The following is a 20557-nucleotide window of genomic DNA, read 5'->3' as shown; positions in this document are numbered from 1 at the left end:
TTGTGTCAGTATTTGCTTTGAACTGTGCTGAAATTGGTTCCAAAGATCTGAATTTCCCCACAACTGGTGCAGTGTAATGCAGGTGCTGACACCAGTGCAGTGTTATATGTAAGGAGCTGTAAACAGCTGCTGACACACATCTGTACAGAATTAATGTCTATATGTGTTCAGTGAGTGAAAATATTGTATATGTGATATTCTCATGTTTGGTAACTGAAGCCTGCTTTACAAAAGCTCTACAGGGTGTGTGTGGAGTGTGTGTGTGTGTGTGTGTGTGTGTGTGTGTGTGTGTGTGTGTGGTAATGTAATCCTAAAGTGCAATATGTAATCCATTTACTACACAACAGAGTGGATGGGATCTTAGTGCTGTTTGACTTCCTGTGTCGGTGTGTGAGTATGAAAGAGACACCTGCAGTGCAGACACTAAATGTCAGAGCTGAAGTCATCGCTGCACTGATCACATCACATGTGAGTACTCCTAAACTTACTGTGTGTATATGTACATATGTGAGTATTATTCTACTTTGTTGCAGTTGATTTACGGGATTTTCTGACAGAGGAAACATTAAATTCAGAATGTGAGAACATGTCTGTCTGTGTTCGTTCACATACTGACAAATCTCACAGACATCGTTTACAGGAGCTTAGCGTTATAGTGGGGCTGGGTGGTAGTACTCAAACCTGGTCCTGTAGCATCTTGGTCAAGGTCACATATTAAAATCTCTTTGTTTCCATCCACATGAAGATCAACTTGTCTTGGTCTTGTCTGTGTTGGTTGTATTTCACCTCACAAGCTGACACGAGTGACCTGAAGTAACTACAAGATAATGATGAGCTAGTCCATATTACAGCAGTGTTTCTGTATGACCTACGATATTTAGCCAAAGAAATCACACATATTTGGTGAAATTAATCAGTTTTCTTCTCTAGTCTTCTGTAATTCTTCAGAGGTTTGTCTTGATCTGTGGATCAGTTGGACCCTCTGTTGGACATGTTTCAGCCTCGTCTGTTTGATGTGCCCTGATGACAACCGTTGGGGTGATTTCGAAATCTCTCTGAAGTCATGTCTAAAATAGACTATTCATCATGTGTCTCTTTTAAACGTTAAAGATCAAACGTTATGCAATAACGGCACCGACATTTTGCTGATTTTGCAATCGTTAGCATTGATGGGGTGCTACATTTCTGCTAATCCTGCTCAAGTCGTATCCAAACTGATCTATTGTTATAAAGTAATCATCTGGCACTATTAAAAACATTAAACTCAGGAGGGTGCAAATGTTTAATCTGATAGTTGCTGTGTTAAGTGTTGGTCCCAGCTTTTGCTAAGACAGCGGCCTGCAAGTTGTCTGAGTGAACAAACGATGATTGCGGTCTTTATATTCAAATAATTAAAAATACTTTAAATAACATATTGCTGATAAGAAGCACATGAAAATAAGAACATTTAGTATGTTATACCATATTTATTTCTGTGTTATTTGTTGTAAACATCTTATTCTAAAGAGCACAGAATAACCATTAAAACATTAAACGTTTTACGTACTGTAATGGCTTCATAGTGTAATGGTCTCTAAGTGTGAACAGTACCAAAGAGAAACAATCATGATCATTGTTTTGTTTGTGTATTTTGGGTCACTAATAGCATCTATACAAATGAATGAGGTCCTCGCTGAGCCACAACTGATCGACTACACGTTTATTGTATCGCTCATCTACCAAGCTTAACAGCAGTGGGCCGACTAAACAAATAGCTTTAAATGTACAAAATAGGTCAAGAAATGTGGTAAACACTGCACCATACCATATGTACGTGAGTCACAGTCCATGTTCTGTACGTGGCAGAAAAAATATACTGTATAAACATAACACAAGTTCAAATTTCAACAGCGTGCACATGCATAGAATAGTGAAGTGCACCTTGAAGCTGGTGTTTTCTTTGGCTGTGATGTTACACATAGTTACTGCTTTTATTGAATCACAAAAAAAACACAAGGGGATTATTACTAACTAGCACACGTTTAGTGAACATTATATCAACACGTGATGACACTGTAATGTCGTAACGGGCCTGGAGTATAAATGAAAAGGTTATTTTTTTACATTAAATGTTTAAACTTGTCATTGTAGGTGAATACAGGTGTTTATTATAACATTAACAATGTCCGGTTTCATTCACGTGTCTCAGTAAGTCATGGCAGTGTGACCGTGAGCACCAGGACCCTCACGCTGAGGCAGCTAAACGAAATCCAACCCTCATTAGTTTTCTTATTTATACATGTGCTTTTCCTATTTTGCCATGTAAACGTGTCTGCTGTGAACACGACCAAGAAGACGACTTCAGCTCCTGGAGGTCAAACTAATTTGGCCGTGAAAAGGCCTAAAACTCATTTACTACATCGCATCTGTCTCTAATTTCTCTGCTGATCTGCAACTAATGTGATGAAAGATAAAGCAATTAAATAGATTTTTGATAGTTGAAGAACAACTACACACAATAACAGTGTAAATATGATATTATATAGAAAACATGCATAATAATTCTGTCCCAGTGCTCCACTGGAGCTTGAGATGATCTAAACGCTTGTTGTCACTGATGTCTGCACATCACCAAATTATGACTCACATGATTTTATAATTTACTTGGGAACATCTTCTATTCGGAGCAGATGTTAAAATAATTGCTAATCTAGCGTGATCCCCGAAGTACAACCTGTCTTACTGCAGCACAGGCTGTCGGCTTGGTATTACGTCTATCTATATCAGTTGGGGTAAAGCTAATTCACCTGTTGCTTTTTACACAGGTGCTTTGATATTTGTAGTTTTTCAGCTTGAGGGGGGTGGGGGGTCACAGAGAAGATCAGCTCTGGTGGATTCGCTATCCGATCTAGTTTTGAAAACATCACTTAGTGATAATATGATGATTCTACTAAAGACGTCGGTGTATAAAAAATGTCTTTAAAAACTTATATTTGTACGTATACATATACTAAATGTATTTTTTTTATTGTGTTAGCTTCAGCAGATTGTACCTCTAGACTGAAAAGAACTGCTTCTTACATTTGCAACACCTGTCCCACAGTTTTCGAGGACTATTTAATATTTCTTTAGAATGGCTAAATCTGCAGCTCTCAGACAGCTACTCCTTCAGACCTGTACAGCAGTGACCCTCTTCTCTTGGGGGCTTTTTGCTTTTGTTTTTAGTTTAGTCAGTAGAACTGGGTTCGAAGGAATGAATTGGCTTGGTTCATTTGTCCATAAAAACTCCTTGTATACGTCTTCTGTGTGTTTCCCTGCTGGTTTACTCTAAAATTTAGAGGACTGCGCACAAACAGTACACTGTTTATCAAGTAACTCCCATTAAACTGACTCACCACTCTGAGTTTAGTCGTGTTTTATTGTAAAACGATATACAGAGCCATAATAAAGAGCCACTGTTTTACTTGTTTTGCACTACATCATAGTAAAGACATCATTAAATGTTTTAACTTCTCCATTTTGGACTAAAGTGGCAAATAGCAAGTGAGCCTCCATGTGTATTTCTTATCTTTTCTGTAGGCGATTACCAAGATGTGTTTCCCTCACTCTGTTATGAAAATATGATGGTTCATTGGGGGTGTTTTCATGTGAGACAATAGGATTCCCTTTTCATGGCGATTACTCAGTTCTCTTATTCATTATATGACACAAATTAACTCTCTCTATCTGTCTCTCACTCTCTCTCTCTCACACACACACACACACACACACACACACACACACACACACACACACACACACACACACACAGTCATTCAAAATGAAACTGAAAATTCTGCAACAGTGTGTGTCCCTCCTTCATGTGTTTCCACTTGGGTTGTGATTCCATCAGTGCAAAAGATTAGGAACTAAATTCAGGTCAGACAGTCTAATTTCAGTACCTGGCAAAATAATGACATACAGTACAGTGTTTGGACTGCGAACACTAACATTTGTTAAACAGAACCCTGTAAATCAATTATATTGTTTTAAATTAAAATCAGACATCTTTGTTGGCCAGAGAAGACGTGCAGCAATCTGCATGTTGTATGAGTTTTCAGACCCACTGAGGTTTGTCATTGTTATACATTATACAGATCTGAAAACATCTTTCCACAACCCTCCAAATTAAAATTCAATTATATGGGAGGTGGTTTCCCATCCTGTAAACTCCCCTCGTGTGCAGCTTCACTTCCACGCAGGTTTCAGTTCGGTCCAGTGCAGATTCTGATGAGCATTAAAAAATCATTGCAAATGATCAGTGACCAGTCTCCGACTGAACTCGTTCCATCTCATTTGTAATAAGATAATGTTTTAGCGATGCTCCTGTTATGTTGCGATGTGTTTGCTTTGCAACTTTAATGCTAAAGTGTTAAACAAGATGCATTCTCAGTAGAGTGATGAGCATTTACATCAGGAAATGAAACAAACTGGCTAGGCTGCTTCTGTGAGGTAGATGCCGGTGGATGTTTGCACCTGTGTGTGTCAGACGCTGAACTTGAAGCGATGAAGTTCTGCTGCAGCTGTGTTTGTCTGTTTGTGAATGTATTGATGCCTGTTTTTTAAATGTATGTGACACAGAGCATGCTACATGACACGACAAACTCCAGAGAATAAATTCACATTTCTTCATGCATAGCTTCATAAAATAACCACGAATGGAAGGTTTTCAGTTGTTGTAATGGTTCCTCCTGTTCGTACTGGCAATGAAGAAATACAATTCTAATGTAAGAGACGAGCGACAGATTCTTCTGTCCTGGTGTGTTTAAAAAACATTTCAAAATGTATTTGAAGTTAATATGAGAATCCAGCAGTCTGTGTTAGGCTAATTAAGCAGGTATCATCCACAAATCCCCTCTTTGTGTTTCTTGGTCTGTGTTTTCTTGCTGAGCTGCCGCTGAGGGGCAGAAAGAGTAAAAGCGACTTTCATACCAATAACCCAGTAACTGGAAATTTGCCATTTGATTTTACGCCTACCATCTTCTGACGCCTTAAATTAGCTTCAGTCTAACTCTTAAATGTATTTTATGAAACATCGGTGAAACTTTGCCTTTGTAGATGACACTGAAACAACTTTATGAAGTGATGTCTTCAATGCCATTTTAAAGTACGTATGTACAGTAAGTGGCCCTGTGAGTGTCGTTTTAAGACTTCCTATATTTTTATCTAATCTAATGGAAAATTTAAGAGGTCAGAAGCTTCTAGTAAAACATATTTTTTATGCTTTTCAGAGTAGAGCGACACAGGAACACACCTGTTTTCAAGCTTATTAGGTGATCCAGGTTTCCTAAACCCTCGAGAAAGTTCATTTAATGTTAAAGTTCTGTTGCCAAACATAAGTAGTTTTACACTCACTGCACAATGTACTACTAAAGGTGAATGCACTACTTTGGTGCAGAAATGTTTATATAGTAGGAGCCTAAATTCGCATTGCAGGGCATTTTTTAGAGGTAGTCTCTAGCTGACAACTTGCTCTCCTTTTGGTGAGTTGATTCTATTCGTGACAGCATTTTCCATCATATCATGAATAATATGGTTATCTTGATTATTTACAGGAATGCAGTAGAACTTCAGCTGCGCAAAAAAGTAAATATACATGCATGTATGTAGGCGCTGTGGGACTGTACAGCAGTTTTTCCATGGTAAACCAACGTCATACAAATGATCAATCTAAAGCATAATAACAACTTTACAATAACACCATGCTTGCTAGGATGTCGCTGAACCACGAGGCACTTTTCCTGTGATAAAAATAACTCTGCTTGACACATAATTAAACAGCATTTCTCACAAACAGAGCTTCATATTACAACTAGTCACATCAATGTGATTCATACTGGGTACGACGGCGCTGGAGTTCAAATCTGCTCACTGTAACAAAATACCGTGAAGCTGTATTTCCATTCTGATGAAGTAAGTATGCTCCAACCTACAAACAATAAAATAAGAGCGATGGAGTTGAAGTGGTGGGTGGGAGACACAGAAAAGAAAGAAAACCTTTCTTTCTTCAGCTACTGTTTCACATCTCTGAGGTTTCAAAGAAGCTTGAATGAAGTTCCCCTCATGATGTAACAGACAAATGTTTTCAGACATTGAGCAGACTGTCATTTGCTACTGATTCTCAACCTCTTTTCCACTGACATTTTGTTTGTTTCAGTCACAGATGTTAAAATATTCAGTACATCCTCTGTACCTTCCTGTCTTTGCAGGGCCTCAGACATCCTCCTGTGTTTTGGCCATCTGCCTAGCTCATAACACACACACACACCGAACGTGGAGCTCGTGGTTATAAAACACAGAAAGTCAGGGAGGGAAACCCTCTGTAGGAGAGAATGGAGGATGAGGAAGCAACACATATATATGAAAAAAGTGAATCACCCTTCATTCTTCTCGTGGCCCACACTTTTAGCCTTCTCTCTTTCAGTAGTGACACAATGTGGTACACACGCCTTCGTTAGGTGTGTGACTAATGAGGGAGTCCTCACTTTCAGGTGTTTTCCATCAAAATCACAGCTTGAAAACATGTTTCTATCCACTGAGAGAAGAAAACAGTCAAGTTTGGGCCTGTTATCTTCCAACGTCTATGTCCAGATGTTCTTTATAGAGGATAATAAATTACACAAGACCTACAAGTAAATGTTTCTGTGTTGTAGCCAAATGCTGAAGGTTTTGTTCTAAGGAGCAAAACAAAAGATGTGTTTCATTTCGAGCTCAGAGGGAACAGAAGCAGGTGTGAGCCCTTCATGAAGGCAGTACAGAGACAGGCAATGAAACCTCAGAGAGACACATGAGACGTGTGCGAGATGTTTGTTTTGTCCTTGTTGTGGTTCATGTCTCTAAACCACCTCAGCAGCATGTTTCTACAGTTCTAGTTCCTCAATTGATCCCTGAAGCCGTCGATAGTTAACGTGGGGCAAACTCTAGAGTTACATCACCTCATCGGCGTCTGAAAAAAATTAGGATTTTGTTACAGTGGTCTATAAAACAATCCGCTCAGATGAACCTTACATCTTCACGTCTTCATGTCTTTAGTCCACACATACAGTGAGGGAGCTAAAGGGTCTGACGTTACCGACTTTAAGACACAATATTCAGCATTTTTTTCATTTTTTTAAACTGCCTTTCAGGTTTTGGTGGAAAGAAACAAACAATTCAACTCATGCTGACTGTTGCGGCCTTTCCAGTTTCATTTATGTTGCATTACCTTTTTAAAACTGTCCCATCTTGGGATTGATTTGATCCATATAAATGCTTTGCTTCTCATTATTCAGCTCCTGTAGTAGTGATGAAAACAACTTGCTCGGTTGTGTAGTTAACACCGTAACATAACTTCAGAGTTGATCAAACTAATGTGTTAGAGACAGACTCGTCTAACTAAGACCAGACAGGGCCACAGATGTTACGTTACTGTGCAATTGAGTGCAGACGAGATTCTACAGCACGTTGGGAGCAGAGATAAGCACAAGCAGATGTTTGGTTCCTGCACAGGTGTATGTTGAGTGCATAAGTAATAAAGGAATTAGTATTTCGTGCTGAGCGTAATGTGAATTGTACATGGGTTGATTTTCTTTGTGTCACCCCAACACTGATCGTAGGTCCGTAAACTTCCTTAAACTGAACTGGACTGTGTAACGATAACGAGAGGATAAATTCACGGCCCAGCGTTCATTAAAATCTACGGTACCAGAGGTTATTTTTCATAGTGGTGTGTTTGGTTGGTATTTAAGCACTATGTTGGACACCAACAGCCGTATTTGTTTGTTTGTTGAATCACTACCCTCACATATGATAAAACAATAATCATTAGAAAACAATTATTATTTTTGATTAACACGTTGCTAAATGTGTTGCACCTTCGCGGACCATTGGGCAGGTTCTTCATTTTCAAACCTGCGCTGAACAGAATTTGTCCAAATCCTCAGATATATATTTATTTATTTCAAATTCTTCTCAAACTTAAACCTACTTAAGATAAGATAAGATAAGATAAGATATTCTTTATTGATCCCACATTGGGGAAATTCAATTGCTACAGCAGGTCAGTGAAAAAAGTACAGTAATGTGCAAAAAGAATGAAAGGGTGTTTAAAATGTGCAAAGATACAAAAGTAATAAACATTTTTATGAGAATCTACAACTATATACACTATTACGACTTAACATATATAATATGTTATACGTAATAATAAAATAAAATAAAGTAAAAAACAATACAGTCAGATGGGCTATGGATGCATGATTAAGCATGACATGTTGAATTTATAAAGAATTGTGTCCTAAATGGTTCATGTAAAGTTTGACGTGGTCGAAAGATTATGTTCAGGATTTTAGGGCAACTGTGTTAAAGTTACTTGTGTTTTAATGGAGCGTGGTGACAAGCAGATACGGATAACAGTAATTTACATTATTAGAAAATGTGGAAAAAGTAAATTATACAACTTTGAAACTACTTATTGGAGGATTTGTACAAGATTAATGTCTATTTATCTTGTTGTAAACTTTAAAGACCTCAAGCAACGAAGATACCTAAACATGTTAGAGGCAGAAAAGCTGTTGTTAAGATAATTTCCTTTAAATAAGTGATGTTCAACATTGTAGCAGGTCACTGTGTGAATATGGACACGGTCGCTGGTCGTGGAGATGTGATAGTGAGAAGACGAAATGTGTCGATGATTGTGTTTTAACATTTGAATAACACTATTTATTTCATCACATGTGAATTAAATTGACATGATCCCATCCCTGGTGAGACTGTTTCTTATTAGAGCAGTATCTGTTTCTCTCAGCGGATTCGGCACTTAACCTTCATTCAAAATGTTATATTTCAAAATTGGCATCTATCAGCTGCTTTTGTGAAGATTGGTTTCGCAGTTAATGGCTTGAATTCTGTTTCACTAATTATGTTTTTAAAACAGTATAATTACGTAACCGGGGGAAAATCGACTGAGCAGTGAATTAGTGAATTAGGCCGAAAGCCGCCCTGTGCTTCTTATAGTAGAACATGCTGAAAATAGAGATTAAGCCCAGTGAGACCCAAATTTCATCAGGCAGAAACTCAAATAACAATTTTATCCAATTAAAAAGTGTTTTTGATTTGTTTTTCTACTAGACAGAAACAAAGGATGAGTATTTTATTTATTTCAGTTTAGTGATTGAGTTGTGGCCCAGTGACACTGCCCAAGCGATAGATCTTAGTTTAACACAAGATATTTTTCCATACACTAAGCGATTTGTTCAAAATGTTTTAAGATAGTAAAGAAACCTTTAGGGAAGAGAGCTCATCCTCTTCCTCTGTGATAGCCAATCAAAGATCATTATTCTGAGCCCGGGTTTGATCACCAACTGTACGTTTGTTTTTCAGACCAATTGCTGTCGAGGGAGGTGCAACGGCAGTTAAAAAGAAGGTGCGTTTGATAAATATTCAGCATTTCCTCTCGGCTCCAGATCGCTGAACAAAGAGGGACACTTCAGCACGGAACAACAGTTGTAAGTATACTGCAATATTATTAAAATGGCAGCTAAATACACTGCACATGTGTGTCGAAACATATAACCTTTAATGTTGTGTACATCAAATATGATTCAATTTTGACTCATAAACCTGTGAGACCTCTGCAGGCCCGAAAGGCCGAAATGTCAAGGTAAGTTTTATAAATTCATTTAATAAGCAGCGACAAGATGACAAGTTTGAAATAAAATCATGGACCAACCTTTTTAACTGAACTGAGAAATGTTATTAAAGTTATAATATAATATTAGACATTGAAATCATGAAGAGTGACGTCCCAAACTTTTATGAAAACATTATTAACATTATTTAGAATCTTTTATTTAGAAATTTCTTGTTGCATTTGCTTGTGTTTCTTCTTTCTTGCTTCATGTTTTGTTGTCGGTGAAGATTCTCAGTCGTCCAGATGAAGTTATCTGGAAGCTGAGTCAGGACAACTGGACAAAGAAGTCCAGTTGCCATGACTCAACTTCCAGATAACTTCACCTCAACTTCCAGATTCATGTTTATAGTATTAAAGCACTGGGCAGCTGACCGGTACCAAAGGGACCACCGCTGTTCGCACAGTTCGCTAATGTAAAACTCACACTTACATATAATAATGTCAACATAAGAGGAAATGTTATGGTAATCAACATAAATTGGTGAATTTATTTTACAACTTAAATACAAATTACAATTTGAACAAAATATGTTGAGATACCCTTGATGTTAATGTGTGTTGTCTGTGGTAAATAAAGTAGGAACAAACCAGCTGCCAACTGATTTGTACTATTCTGTTTGTGAGTGTAGACGGTCCAACCAGTTAGTGGTGTAAACCACACTAAATATGTGTGTGTGTGTGTGTGTGTAAATTGCTGAGGAGTAAAATTAAAGGGACACGACAGATCCATTTAGTGTGTGGCGAAGAACATGATTATTGAAAGTGAAAACAAAATGCCCTGATTGAAAATTGATCTCTAATATCGACAGTCCTGTGTTTTCCTTTTTCTGTTCGCCCTCCTCCTCCTCCTCCTCCTCCTCCTCCTCCCCTCCTTTACCTCTCCAGTGCATGTGACCCCCGACCTCCCCTCCTCATCCTTCTCTACTTGTTGTTAAACCTCCATCCTGACCACAGAGGCGATCGCTTGTCTTGGTTTCTGGCTCATAGCTCTACGAGTGTGAGGACTTTCACGCTTCTGTCCATCATTTCACTGTTTCTAGTCTTCACCCTTATTTTATCTTTCTTTTTAACTCTGATCTCAGTTATACTAAATAATTTAGGATTATTTATTTTCTCTTAAACCCCATTTGACAGCTTGAAAAATATAATTTTCATGTGTTTACAGTCCTCAACATTACTGTATATTGAATCGTACAGTACAGCTTTGAGACTTCTCTCCTTTACACACATCACATTATATTTTAATGTTTAATGATTTTCTTGAGGTAGCTGCCTGTTCTGTCAGCGTGAGCGATAGGCAAACCAAAACCATTTTGTTTTTTGATGTTTTATTCTGTACTTGTCAACCAGGTACATTAACTCTCTTAATGAGGACATCATTTCAATAAGCAGGGTTTTGTGTCACTTTATTACATTTAAAATAATTCTCCTGATATTTCACGCAGAGGGCTTTAGCACATTTTCACAGGAGCCTATGTTTTGTTTGTGAGCAGATTTTGCCTGTAAGGGTGAGAAAGAGACTTTTATTGATTATTTTCGAGGTATTTTTAGACGTTTCATCCATTTCATGGACAGTATGACAATAATACAGATGGGGAGTGACATGAAACGAATGTACCCTTAGGCGGACACAAACCAGGGACACTGTATTCATGGTCGGCGCCTGATCCTCACCACCAGGGCGCCCCAGATTTTATGTTTGTAACAAAAAAGATTTGTCAGAACCAAGGACAAGCCTTTGGAAATATGTCATTGCGAGGTCTACTTGAATTAGGTTTAAGGGGAAATTAATATTTTAAAAGTCAATTTGAGTATTGTGCAGACGTAGCTGAATTGCTCCTTTAATTTTAATCAAAGCCAGTAGTAAAAACACTGGCACTCTTTGCACCTCTTAACCTGTTTATACAGCATTCAATCTAGATATAAAACACATTAAAAAGCAGCATTGATTTTTTTTATAACGTTACAATTTCATCAAAAATAAAAAATTGATAAATAGTTTTCCACTGTTAATCATATGCGCTTGCCTTTAGGCTACATCGCTACTCAAACTCATAAAACATAAGCATTAACTCGAGTGAAACAATCCCTGATGGTTTAAATATTGTATAAATATATTTTGGCCTTTAGGTGAATTTGAATTTATTATTTAAATTTTCTGTGTTTTCATTTTACAGGGGAATGATTAAACTGTGAGGCTCAATTCAAAACATTGATATCTTTTCTTGTAAAGCTTTGAATCAAGTTACACAGAAACAGAAGTGTTTGAAAAGATTTTTTGTGCACAATCATAGCATACAGTAAAAACCATAGAGAAACGGGGGGGGGGGGGGGGGCAGAGATAAGGGAGTGAGACAGGGAGAGATAAAGAGAAACATCTACCTTAAACCACAGTCTAGGTGTGCTGCTGGTGCTGTGGTCTCTTTTTTTTCTCTTTTCAAGCGTGGAGAGATCCGTCTTTCGTGGAACAGGGGAGGAAGAGAGGGGGTGTGAGAGGCAGAGGGGGAGTAGAGGAGGGGAGGATAGGGATACGAATCAGCACCTTAACTAAATCAAGGCCCACCACAACCCAGAGCACGTTGTGTGTCTCTTCCCTCCAACATTTGTCTGTCTCTTTTCATCCAAAGCCCACCACAGGCCGCCTACTCTCACCTCTCTGAACTCTTCATCTTTTTATCTTCTCAAATCTCTCGAAATCTGAGACCACCACAAACCCCTCTTTGCTTCCTGCTGAATGGTTTTCACTGCTGTAAAACTTTTATAAACATACAACGTGTGATGAAGTAAAGATGTCTGTAGTAGCAGTTTTAATTTGCGCCATGTTAGGTGTCAGTTCAACTGAATTACAACCTGGATGACTAACAACTATTTGAAATAAAAACAGAAATTATAGTGAGGTTAAATAAAAATACTTGTTATGGTCTTAGGATTGAGAGTTACTTTGAAACTCACTGACTCTGCACACACACTTTTCCACTGACATTTTGCATTTTCCAATGAAAAGAAATTGATTCATGCTTGTTGCTGGTTCACCAGAGAACAAATTTCAGCTTGTACAACATGCAGCAGCCAGAATCTAAACCAAAGCAAGTAAAATAGAGCAGACTACAACCATTTCAGTATAATATTTTTACACTGGCTCTCCGCTACCAAGCAGAACTTATCTGTATTTTTTAAATAAATGTTTTTCAGACTTGTAGCTGAGATGAAGAACTTAATTCCGTCCATTCCCATTCTCATTGCTGTGCTCTCCTCAGCAAGAGGTAAGAAGCACTGAAAGCAGATTGATTCCTTCTGACTCGGGGACACAACAATGTGCCTTTGCTCATCAACACTTCTTATGCTTGTCACTGTCTTAGGGGCAGAGGAGGTGAGGTTCGCTCAGGTGGGAGAGACAGTTACGCTTACACCCACGAAGCCAAACGGAGCACGTTATTTGTACTGGTCTTGTTGTAACCAAAATGAGGTTGCTAATCTAAATCCCATTGCTAGCAGCTGGACCATTGCTCAAGGTAAATAGTATATTCTGCTCTTTCTTGACAAGATTATACGTTGTAATGATCAGCACATAACATTGCAAAGAACTTGCAGATGAGAAGAAGAGCAGGATGTCTGTGTCTACGTCTAACTCTGCACTGACCATCAAACAATTGCGAGACGAAGACTTTGTGACGTATACTTTCTCAAAATTGGTTGGGAAAGATACCAAGGTTTCAGTCTATACACATTTACACTATACCCCATCACTCGTAAGTAAAAATTTAAATCATGTCACAATGAGACGAATACATCATTATGTATATTTTTTGTCTTTAATTATTGATGGAGTTGTTAAAATCAAGTCAAGTGAGTTTTTCTGCAGTGTTATGTCGCAGGTTGCCATTGTCAGTGTCAGATTTTTAAAATGAACTGAACAAATTCCTAAGGAGCCATAGTAAAGTGTGAGGGGCCGAACTCGCAGACTGACCCTCTGAAAATGTTGACTGCAATTTGTGTAATCACAATAGATCCTGGTACCAAGATCATTAGGGCAATATAACAATGAGCGAGAAAAAGATGATACGACAAAACTACGTTAACAATTGAACTGTTTTATCTATTCGAACATAACTAAACGTACAATAATGATGTGAGTGAGTGTTTGAACTAAAACCTTCCCTCGTGTGTCTGTGGACATGACCGTCACTGAAAGCTAAAAAACGAGGTGCTGTTTGGTCAAATTGATGTAGATTACAGCTGAGCTAGAATCCGGTGTTCAATATTAAAACAAACCTATAATTTTGTTCTGCTTTTTGTTATTTATTTCTATGCTAGTGGACGTGAATCCATCCTCTCCTCTGCTGATTGGAGAATCTCTGTCTGTGACCTGCAACGCAAAGACACCTCAGAATCTACACAGGAAGCCGGAGATATACTTGCTGGATCCCCAGGGAGGGAGAGTTAAAACTGGCCCAGGAACAAATTCTTTCAAAGCCACAAGGCAACATAACGGCAACTGGACCTGTGTTGTGAAATATAACCAAAAACAATACAGTGCCACCGTTCCTGTCACAGTCCTGGGTGAGTTACTGTCTATGTACACATATGTATTTGTTTACTGTAATGTACCCACATCTTGAAGACGGCCTCACCATCATCTCTCTCTTCGTCCTTCTTTAGACCTCTCCCCAGCTTCTTCGAGTTATCAGTATGCGTCTTATTCCTCACCTCTCACCATTCCCTGTTCCATTTTTCCTCAAATCACCATGGACCAAATCAAAGCTAGGGGCTTCCAGGAAGTTCACTGGCAATTCTACTCTAAACCATCCCCGTCTGTCGGTGCTGGTGATCCCAAGACTCTTTTCTCCCTCTCTCTAAATAAACTGGAGTGGAAACCAAACCGTCTTCCAAGTCTGAATCCTGTACCCGCCCAAAAAGGAAACTTTTCTTTGACCAAAAGGCCAGGGAAAAAAGTAGACACAGGAGACTACGTGTGCACAGCGAAATTTGACAAGGATGTGACTCTGACAAGGACGATACATGTAGAGGTGTTGGAAAGTAAGTCCTAACAAACTGCTTTGTACAACAGGCCTAGATCTTGGTTGCTCTGTCATATAAAATCCAGTTTGCTTGTGCTTTGGTTATCACAGCGTCCTCATTTGTTTTTCCGTTTCCAGTTTCTTTGCTTCTAATTGTCCTTTATAAGTAGTTAGACAGTCTGTCTGCTCTTTTGTACCGTGCAATTGTTTCCATCGCTCTGCTGCAGAGTTTATTTGAAAGTGTCCCCGGTGTGATGTGTGTGGCTAATTCGGTGGCTAATGCAGCTCCACTTGTTTTAACAGGATATAACAAGCTGTCCCTCTGCCAGAAGACTGCGAAAACACAACTAATTTGAAATGGGCTCTATGTCCAGAAAATGTATGATGTAAAACTAAAAATTATTTGCTGCTTCTGAAATATTATTTAATCTGGAACATGGAAAGGCCCACCACCACGAAAGTTTATTTATTGCAACAGAACTTCACCCCAATTTGGTTTTTGACCATTTAGTTTTACTTTGCTGTGATTGCTGTGTTTGGTCTTGGTTTAAATCACTTCCCCTTTCCACAAAACCAAGTGACATTTGATGCACGTTTAAAAGGCGGTGGATTTAATAACGAAGGAGCTGAGTGTGAATGTTTGTGCTTACAACAACTCGAGGCTCATTGGTTGATGGTGTCTAAGTCAGTGTTTAAATCACAGTTTTGATTGGATGTTCCTGATCATTTCTCTAGATAAAGGTGTAAAGTTAAAAGTGTTCATTTCAGGAATTGTGTGAAATTTGCATAGCTACAGGCCCTGAAGGGGGAACTTGACTTTTCAGTTTTTATTTATTTTAGGACACACAACAAATTATAGACCTAATTAAAATTGATGCATTGCTATCTTGATTGTAGCTGAGTAACTTGCTCAATTAAACCGTTATTTTCTTGATAAATAAATAAATATTTTAAGGACAGATACTGAATTTATTATGAGATTCTAATTCACTTTTCACATATGTGAATTTGAAGGCAGAGAAAGTTTAACATGTTAGGAAAACAATTAATACAGGATGCTGAGTTGATTAATTGTTTCAGCTCTATGTTCCCTCGTGAATTTGTGTTGTATTGTATAGAGGTACTAACTAATGTCGTCCCATTGTGCTCTTATTTGTTTCTTCTTCTTTTTTTCTAAGAAATATTTTGTGGTTAATGTTTGTGCTGCCTTGTTTCGCTAGACTTTCATTTATATTCTCTGAGGCTGCAGCAACAAAAAACAAAGGTTCAGTCAAATTTAGAAGAAGAAGAAGACAATAGCTGCAACTTTTCCCCCGCATTTATAGTCATTGCAATAAATTTGTTTTATGTCTTTCTACCCTCCTTCTGCTCTGTCTCCAGTCATCGCCTACCCAGGAAAAAACTTAACCTCTGGCCAGCAACTCCACCTCATTTGTGGCATTGGTCTTAACATGTCCAGTGATCTGCAACTGAAATGGGTTCCACCTGAACAATCGCTCCAATCTGACCTTGTACATGCTAATTTCACCATCACGGAAGTGAGCACAAGAGATAGCGGAAAATGGAGGTGTGAACTGTGGCAGGGCAGCACAAAGCTGACATCAGAGGAGATAACGCTGAAGATCGGTGAGTGCAGGAAGTGAGAGGAGAACAGGAAATATGACATGGGCATGACCCTGTGGCCACAATCCTTTACGGCAGAAACCTGGTTTTACATGGTACATGCTCTGTACTGTAAACTCTTTGATCACTCTCTGCAGAACCCAAACTCAGTGCGTGGATGCTGGTGATCATCTGCAGTGCTGCAGCCATTGTGGTTCTCCTCCTCGTCCTCGTTTTCATCCTTTGCCGACGCAGACAAGTACAGTTTAACCACTCCTCTTACTTTCTGTCAGACCATGCTGGAGTAATAGTATAACAGTAGGAGTTAACTCTCTTTCTCTCTGTGTCTGTGTCTCTTTGTGGCTGACATTAGCGGAAGATGAGACACCCCAGGCATCGGCTCTGCCAATGCAAAAGGTACGCATCAACCATATCCTGAACCGATGAAATGGTTCCAAACACACACACATTTGCACTCACACACTCATCAGCACTGAAATCTCAATAATACTTTTAGCCATGAGGTGTTTTATGAAGATACAAACATTATTAACAACAATAATAATAATAAACATTCAGAGTTTTCGTAGCTGTCTCTTTGCAGCACTCAGAGACCTATGACTTTCTGTTTCAGCCCCAAGCCCAAAGGGTTCTACAAAACATAATATTTCCCAGAAAGACATTTTCACGAGGACATCAACCGACTGAATTTCTGAGCAGAGGCGATGGATTTTTCATTCACATCCTCCGAACTGTGGGGATTTGAAAGTTTGAAGCAACTTTCCGTAATTGTTCAAATGTAACATAAGAATGTGTTTGTATATAATAACTTGTACATATCAGCCAGTTTAGTTTGGATTTACTGTATATGAGTATGGTCATGTTTTTGTGTCACACAATTACTGATGAAGGAATTTGTTAGTGATCACTGATGTTGATAATTTATGTTATATCTGATTTTATTCAGGTTTTTATAGATTTGTTATATCATATCATATCATATATGCATTGAAAGGCCTGGTTAAATGCTATAAGTATTCAGACATATTTGTAGATGATACTTTATTACTTTAAATGACAATCTTTGGATATTAGTTTGTAGATTTCAAAACAAACTGTGCAGAAATAATTGTCAGAATGAAGTTTTTCGATAAGGCACCGACATCTGTTATAGTCGTACAGTGGTTCCACAGTGATACACTGTGCTGGGGCTCACTGGAGAGGGATGGCGTCCATCTGACACACTCTGTGATACAAGAAGGAACAGGGAACGTCGTACCAGCTCTGAGATTTGCTGTCGACCACAGCACAGTCCTCCCCCTCCTCCCCACCCGACTGGTTGTTGTCTGGCTCTGATTTCAGCGTGTTCCAAAATCTTCACCATGGGAAGAAAGAAAAACATCTCAGTGATGATTTTTTTTATTGTAACTGAAATGGCACTGAGCTACCTGTTCAGGAGCATCTGTGCTTCACCTGACATTGGGGCACAGTAAAAATAAATAGTTTCATGGTCTCTTTAGGTGGCGTGTAGTAATCAGCAGTGTGCAGGAATAAGGAGTGATGTAAAGCCTACCATGTGTCTGTGTGTTGTTTCTAAATAAAGTATCTAATTAATTATGATCCTTTCACTTAATTAGACATTTAATAATGCCCAAATAACCATGATGCTTTTTTCAGAGACTGAATTTGCATAGATTTAATTTACAAGAAAAAAGCTATCAGTTAATCAGTAAATGTATTATTTTATTTACAAATAAAACACCTGTTAGATTAATACCTATATTTTCTATTTTACACACACATTAACGGTGTCCAGAGGATGAATCAATACAGTTTTCAACTTGCACTACAGTCAGGTTTGGGTGGTTATTTCACTTTAACATTTAGCATTACCTGCATAATTAATAAGATTTATATTAATCCTACAACACACTAAATGACTAAATGAAGCATTATACTTCATAAATACCAACATGTTTGTATTTTAGTTCTGCTATGTGGTAGAGTTTTGTTCTTATCTAGCAGCAGGGACGTTGACAGTTAACTGTACATTGATGCAGTGGAAGTTATTTCAGCTAATGTTTCTACTTTACTCAGAAAGTAGCTATGCTGCTTTAAAATAATCTCAAAGGTGAACCTGTTGAATTGTTGAGCCTCATATATGGCAGAATTTCAGATGTTTCCAAAATAGTAACCTTTATTATGACATTAATTTGAAAATGCACAAAATAAATCTTGCGTGGGCGTGTGACTGAATACTCTCCTCACAGTGTGTGAGACCTGATGACAACATTACAGCTTTGGTTCGTGTCTTAATGTCTTCATTGTAAGTCTGTAAATCCTGAGTAAGGCTCTGAGTCTTTACACAGGCAGGTGCTGCAGATGCTAAGAATATTTTTAGTCATTAAACCAAACAGTAAGATGCTTCAAGTCAGATTGAAGCACATATTTGTACTTATAATTTTTATATTGTAATACATACGGTGTTTTAAGCATTGAGTTGTCCACCCATTTCCAGTCTCCTTCATTCTCAACATCTGTCAGACCAATCCAGAAGTCTGTGTATGCCACTCTGGTCCTCATGCGTTCATTTTCCAAAGCTTCCTAAATGTGTTGTAGCAACAATTTGTGGATTAAAAAATGAAAACACACACACACACACACACACACACACACACACACACACACACACAACACACTTACATGTTGTTCTTTGGAGGTCAAGATGGCCAGATGGCTGCCGATCTCTGCACATTTCTTTTTGCTGGCCTGCCAGTCCACCCTGACGTCCCTGGTGAGTAAAAAGCACTGATCCCCAACTTGAAACCACCCATCAGGACACCCAGTGCAGTTAATCACTGTGAGAAGAGATGGACACAGAAGAGAAGAGAAATGATTGATTAAAAACATCAAGCTCACGGTTTCAGAAATGCTGAACACGTGGTTGCTGCAGAACAAAGTTTACAGACATATGATGAATTATCATCCATCTGCTGCAGCCTTGAAGAGGAAAGCGGAGTACCTGGAGCTGAGGAATTGGCTGCCAGCTCAGAGTACTTGTTACACAGGACCCTGTAGCGATTCTTCCAAGTGTTTAGTCTCAGCTTTAGATTGAGCAGCTCTTCGTCTGTGCTGTTTGCAGCCTGAGTGGAGGTTTCAGTAATCAAGAGGCCTATCACAACAAAGAGGATGGTGTGGCCTCTGATTCCCTGGGTGCCTGACGAGATGTATTGTAGAGGTGAAACGACATCAGTGGACGTGCAAACAAACGCATGCACACAGACACGACTTGAGCATGTTGTAAAGTAAGGGGCCCTTACCTTTGGTATGGATGAGCTTCATTCTGTCTGTCACACACAACATTAACTTCCCCCCTCTCTGACCACTTGGTATTTTATAGAGCAGCTTGTGTACTAAAGAAAAGGGGACGGAAAGTACAGACAGATTGGAGTGATCATGACCATCAGAGCGTGCAAACTCAGATGGTGCAATATCATGCAGCCCAACCAGCGCTGACCTGCCTCACTGGATTGGATGAACAAACATTTGATGACGGCGAGTTGGCATGCAGGTTCTGTGTTATTTACCATTGCATGAGCAAAGTTCCTTCCCCGTGCTGGACGTTTTCAAAATGTGTAAAGACAGGAGCTTAAAAATTATGACTTAGAATTGATCACCACAGTGTGTAGGTGTGTAAAATGTGTACATGCAATAAAGGTTATTTATATTCTTAGAATAGCAGCTGCACCAATATCACCTCTACGTACACACACATACACACACACCCACCAGATGCCCACTTTGTTTCTCCAACAGCCTGTCAACAGTTTTTTTGGTACATGTCCCATTATTTTTTCTTGGCACCTTATTCCCACAGCTATTGTCATCTCTTCTACTTCTAGGTTTTGTTATTCAAACTGAACTAATTAGAGCAGAGGGGGTGTATTTAATGTTTATCTCTGTGTCGGTTTCAGCAGCTAGTGAGTTCGAATTTGTGGTCGCACATCACAAATTTTTATCATCTAAATTTCTGTAGAGCATCTTCTTAAAAAATACACACGAACACAAACACAAACACACACACACACAGCTCCCAGCTGCTTTCCCGTCACAACCCTGTCGCAGCTTCAGTGTTGTTTTTTGTTTTTTAAATTAATGTCAGGAAGGTGAAGGTATCATGTTTTTTTTTTCCCATCTGTTCTTATCTGTTCTTCTTTCTGAGTCACATGCCCAAGAAATTATTTGTGCC

At 38.7% G+C, this 20557-nt stretch overlaps 2 protein-coding genes across 2 annotated transcripts; one reads left to right on the top strand and one right to left on the bottom strand.

Annotated features, from left to right (window-relative positions):
• Positions 1–390: 390 nt before the first annotated feature.
• cd4-1 (CD4-1 molecule) lies at positions 391–17079 on the top strand. The gene is given in 12 exon segments (XM_033326403.1): positions 391–468; positions 9379–9503; positions 12881–12951; positions 13048–13200; positions 13271–13396; positions 13399–13437; positions 14003–14248; positions 14348–14725; positions 16087–16332; positions 16467–16567; positions 16682–16725; positions 16943–17079. Coding segments are annotated over 10 exon segments (1422 nt in total). The 5' UTR covers positions 391–468; positions 9379–9503; positions 12881–12893; the 3' UTR covers positions 16974–17079.
• A 170-nt stretch (positions 17080–17249) lies between these two features.
• Positions 17250–19776, bottom strand: si:ch73-86n18.1 (C-type lectin domain-containing protein). Its single transcript, XM_026370644.1, has 5 exons — positions 19629–19776; positions 19331–19525; positions 19012–19166; positions 18791–18912; positions 17250–17683 (listed from the first exon to the last, which is right to left on the bottom strand). Exons 1-5 carry the CDS (start codon positions 19669–19671, stop codon positions 17521–17523), a joined length of 678 nt encoding a protein of 225 aa, XP_026226429.1. The 5' UTR covers positions 19672–19776; the 3' UTR covers positions 17250–17520.
• Between the last annotated feature and the right edge of the window lie 781 nt (positions 19777–20557).

Source organism: Anabas testudineus, chromosome 16, assembly GCF_900324465.2.
Source record: "Anabas testudineus chromosome 16, fAnaTes1.2, whole genome shotgun sequence".
Taxonomy (NCBI): Eukaryota; Metazoa; Chordata; class Actinopteri; order Anabantiformes; family Anabantidae; genus Anabas; species Anabas testudineus.
The sequence above is the reverse complement of the archived record's forward strand: the minus strand, read 5'-3'. Positions and strand labels throughout refer to the sequence as shown.

What these genes read in the sequence shown, in the direction of transcription:
- si:ch73-86n18.1 (XM_026370644.1), bottom strand. Translation starts at nt 19,671, where the DNA reads ATGTTGTGTGTGACAGACAGAATGAAGCTCATCCATACCAAAG. An exon ending in AGCCAATTCCTCAGCTCCAG is followed by an intron (nt 19,167 to 19,330) that starts GTACTCCGCTTT and finishes CTCTTCTCACAG; the next exon opens with TGATTAACTGCACTGGGTGT. An exon ending in TGACCTCCAAAGAACAACAT is followed by an intron (nt 18,913 to 19,011) that starts GTAAGTGTGTTG and finishes CAACACATTTAG; the next exon opens with GAAGCTTTGGAAAATGAACG.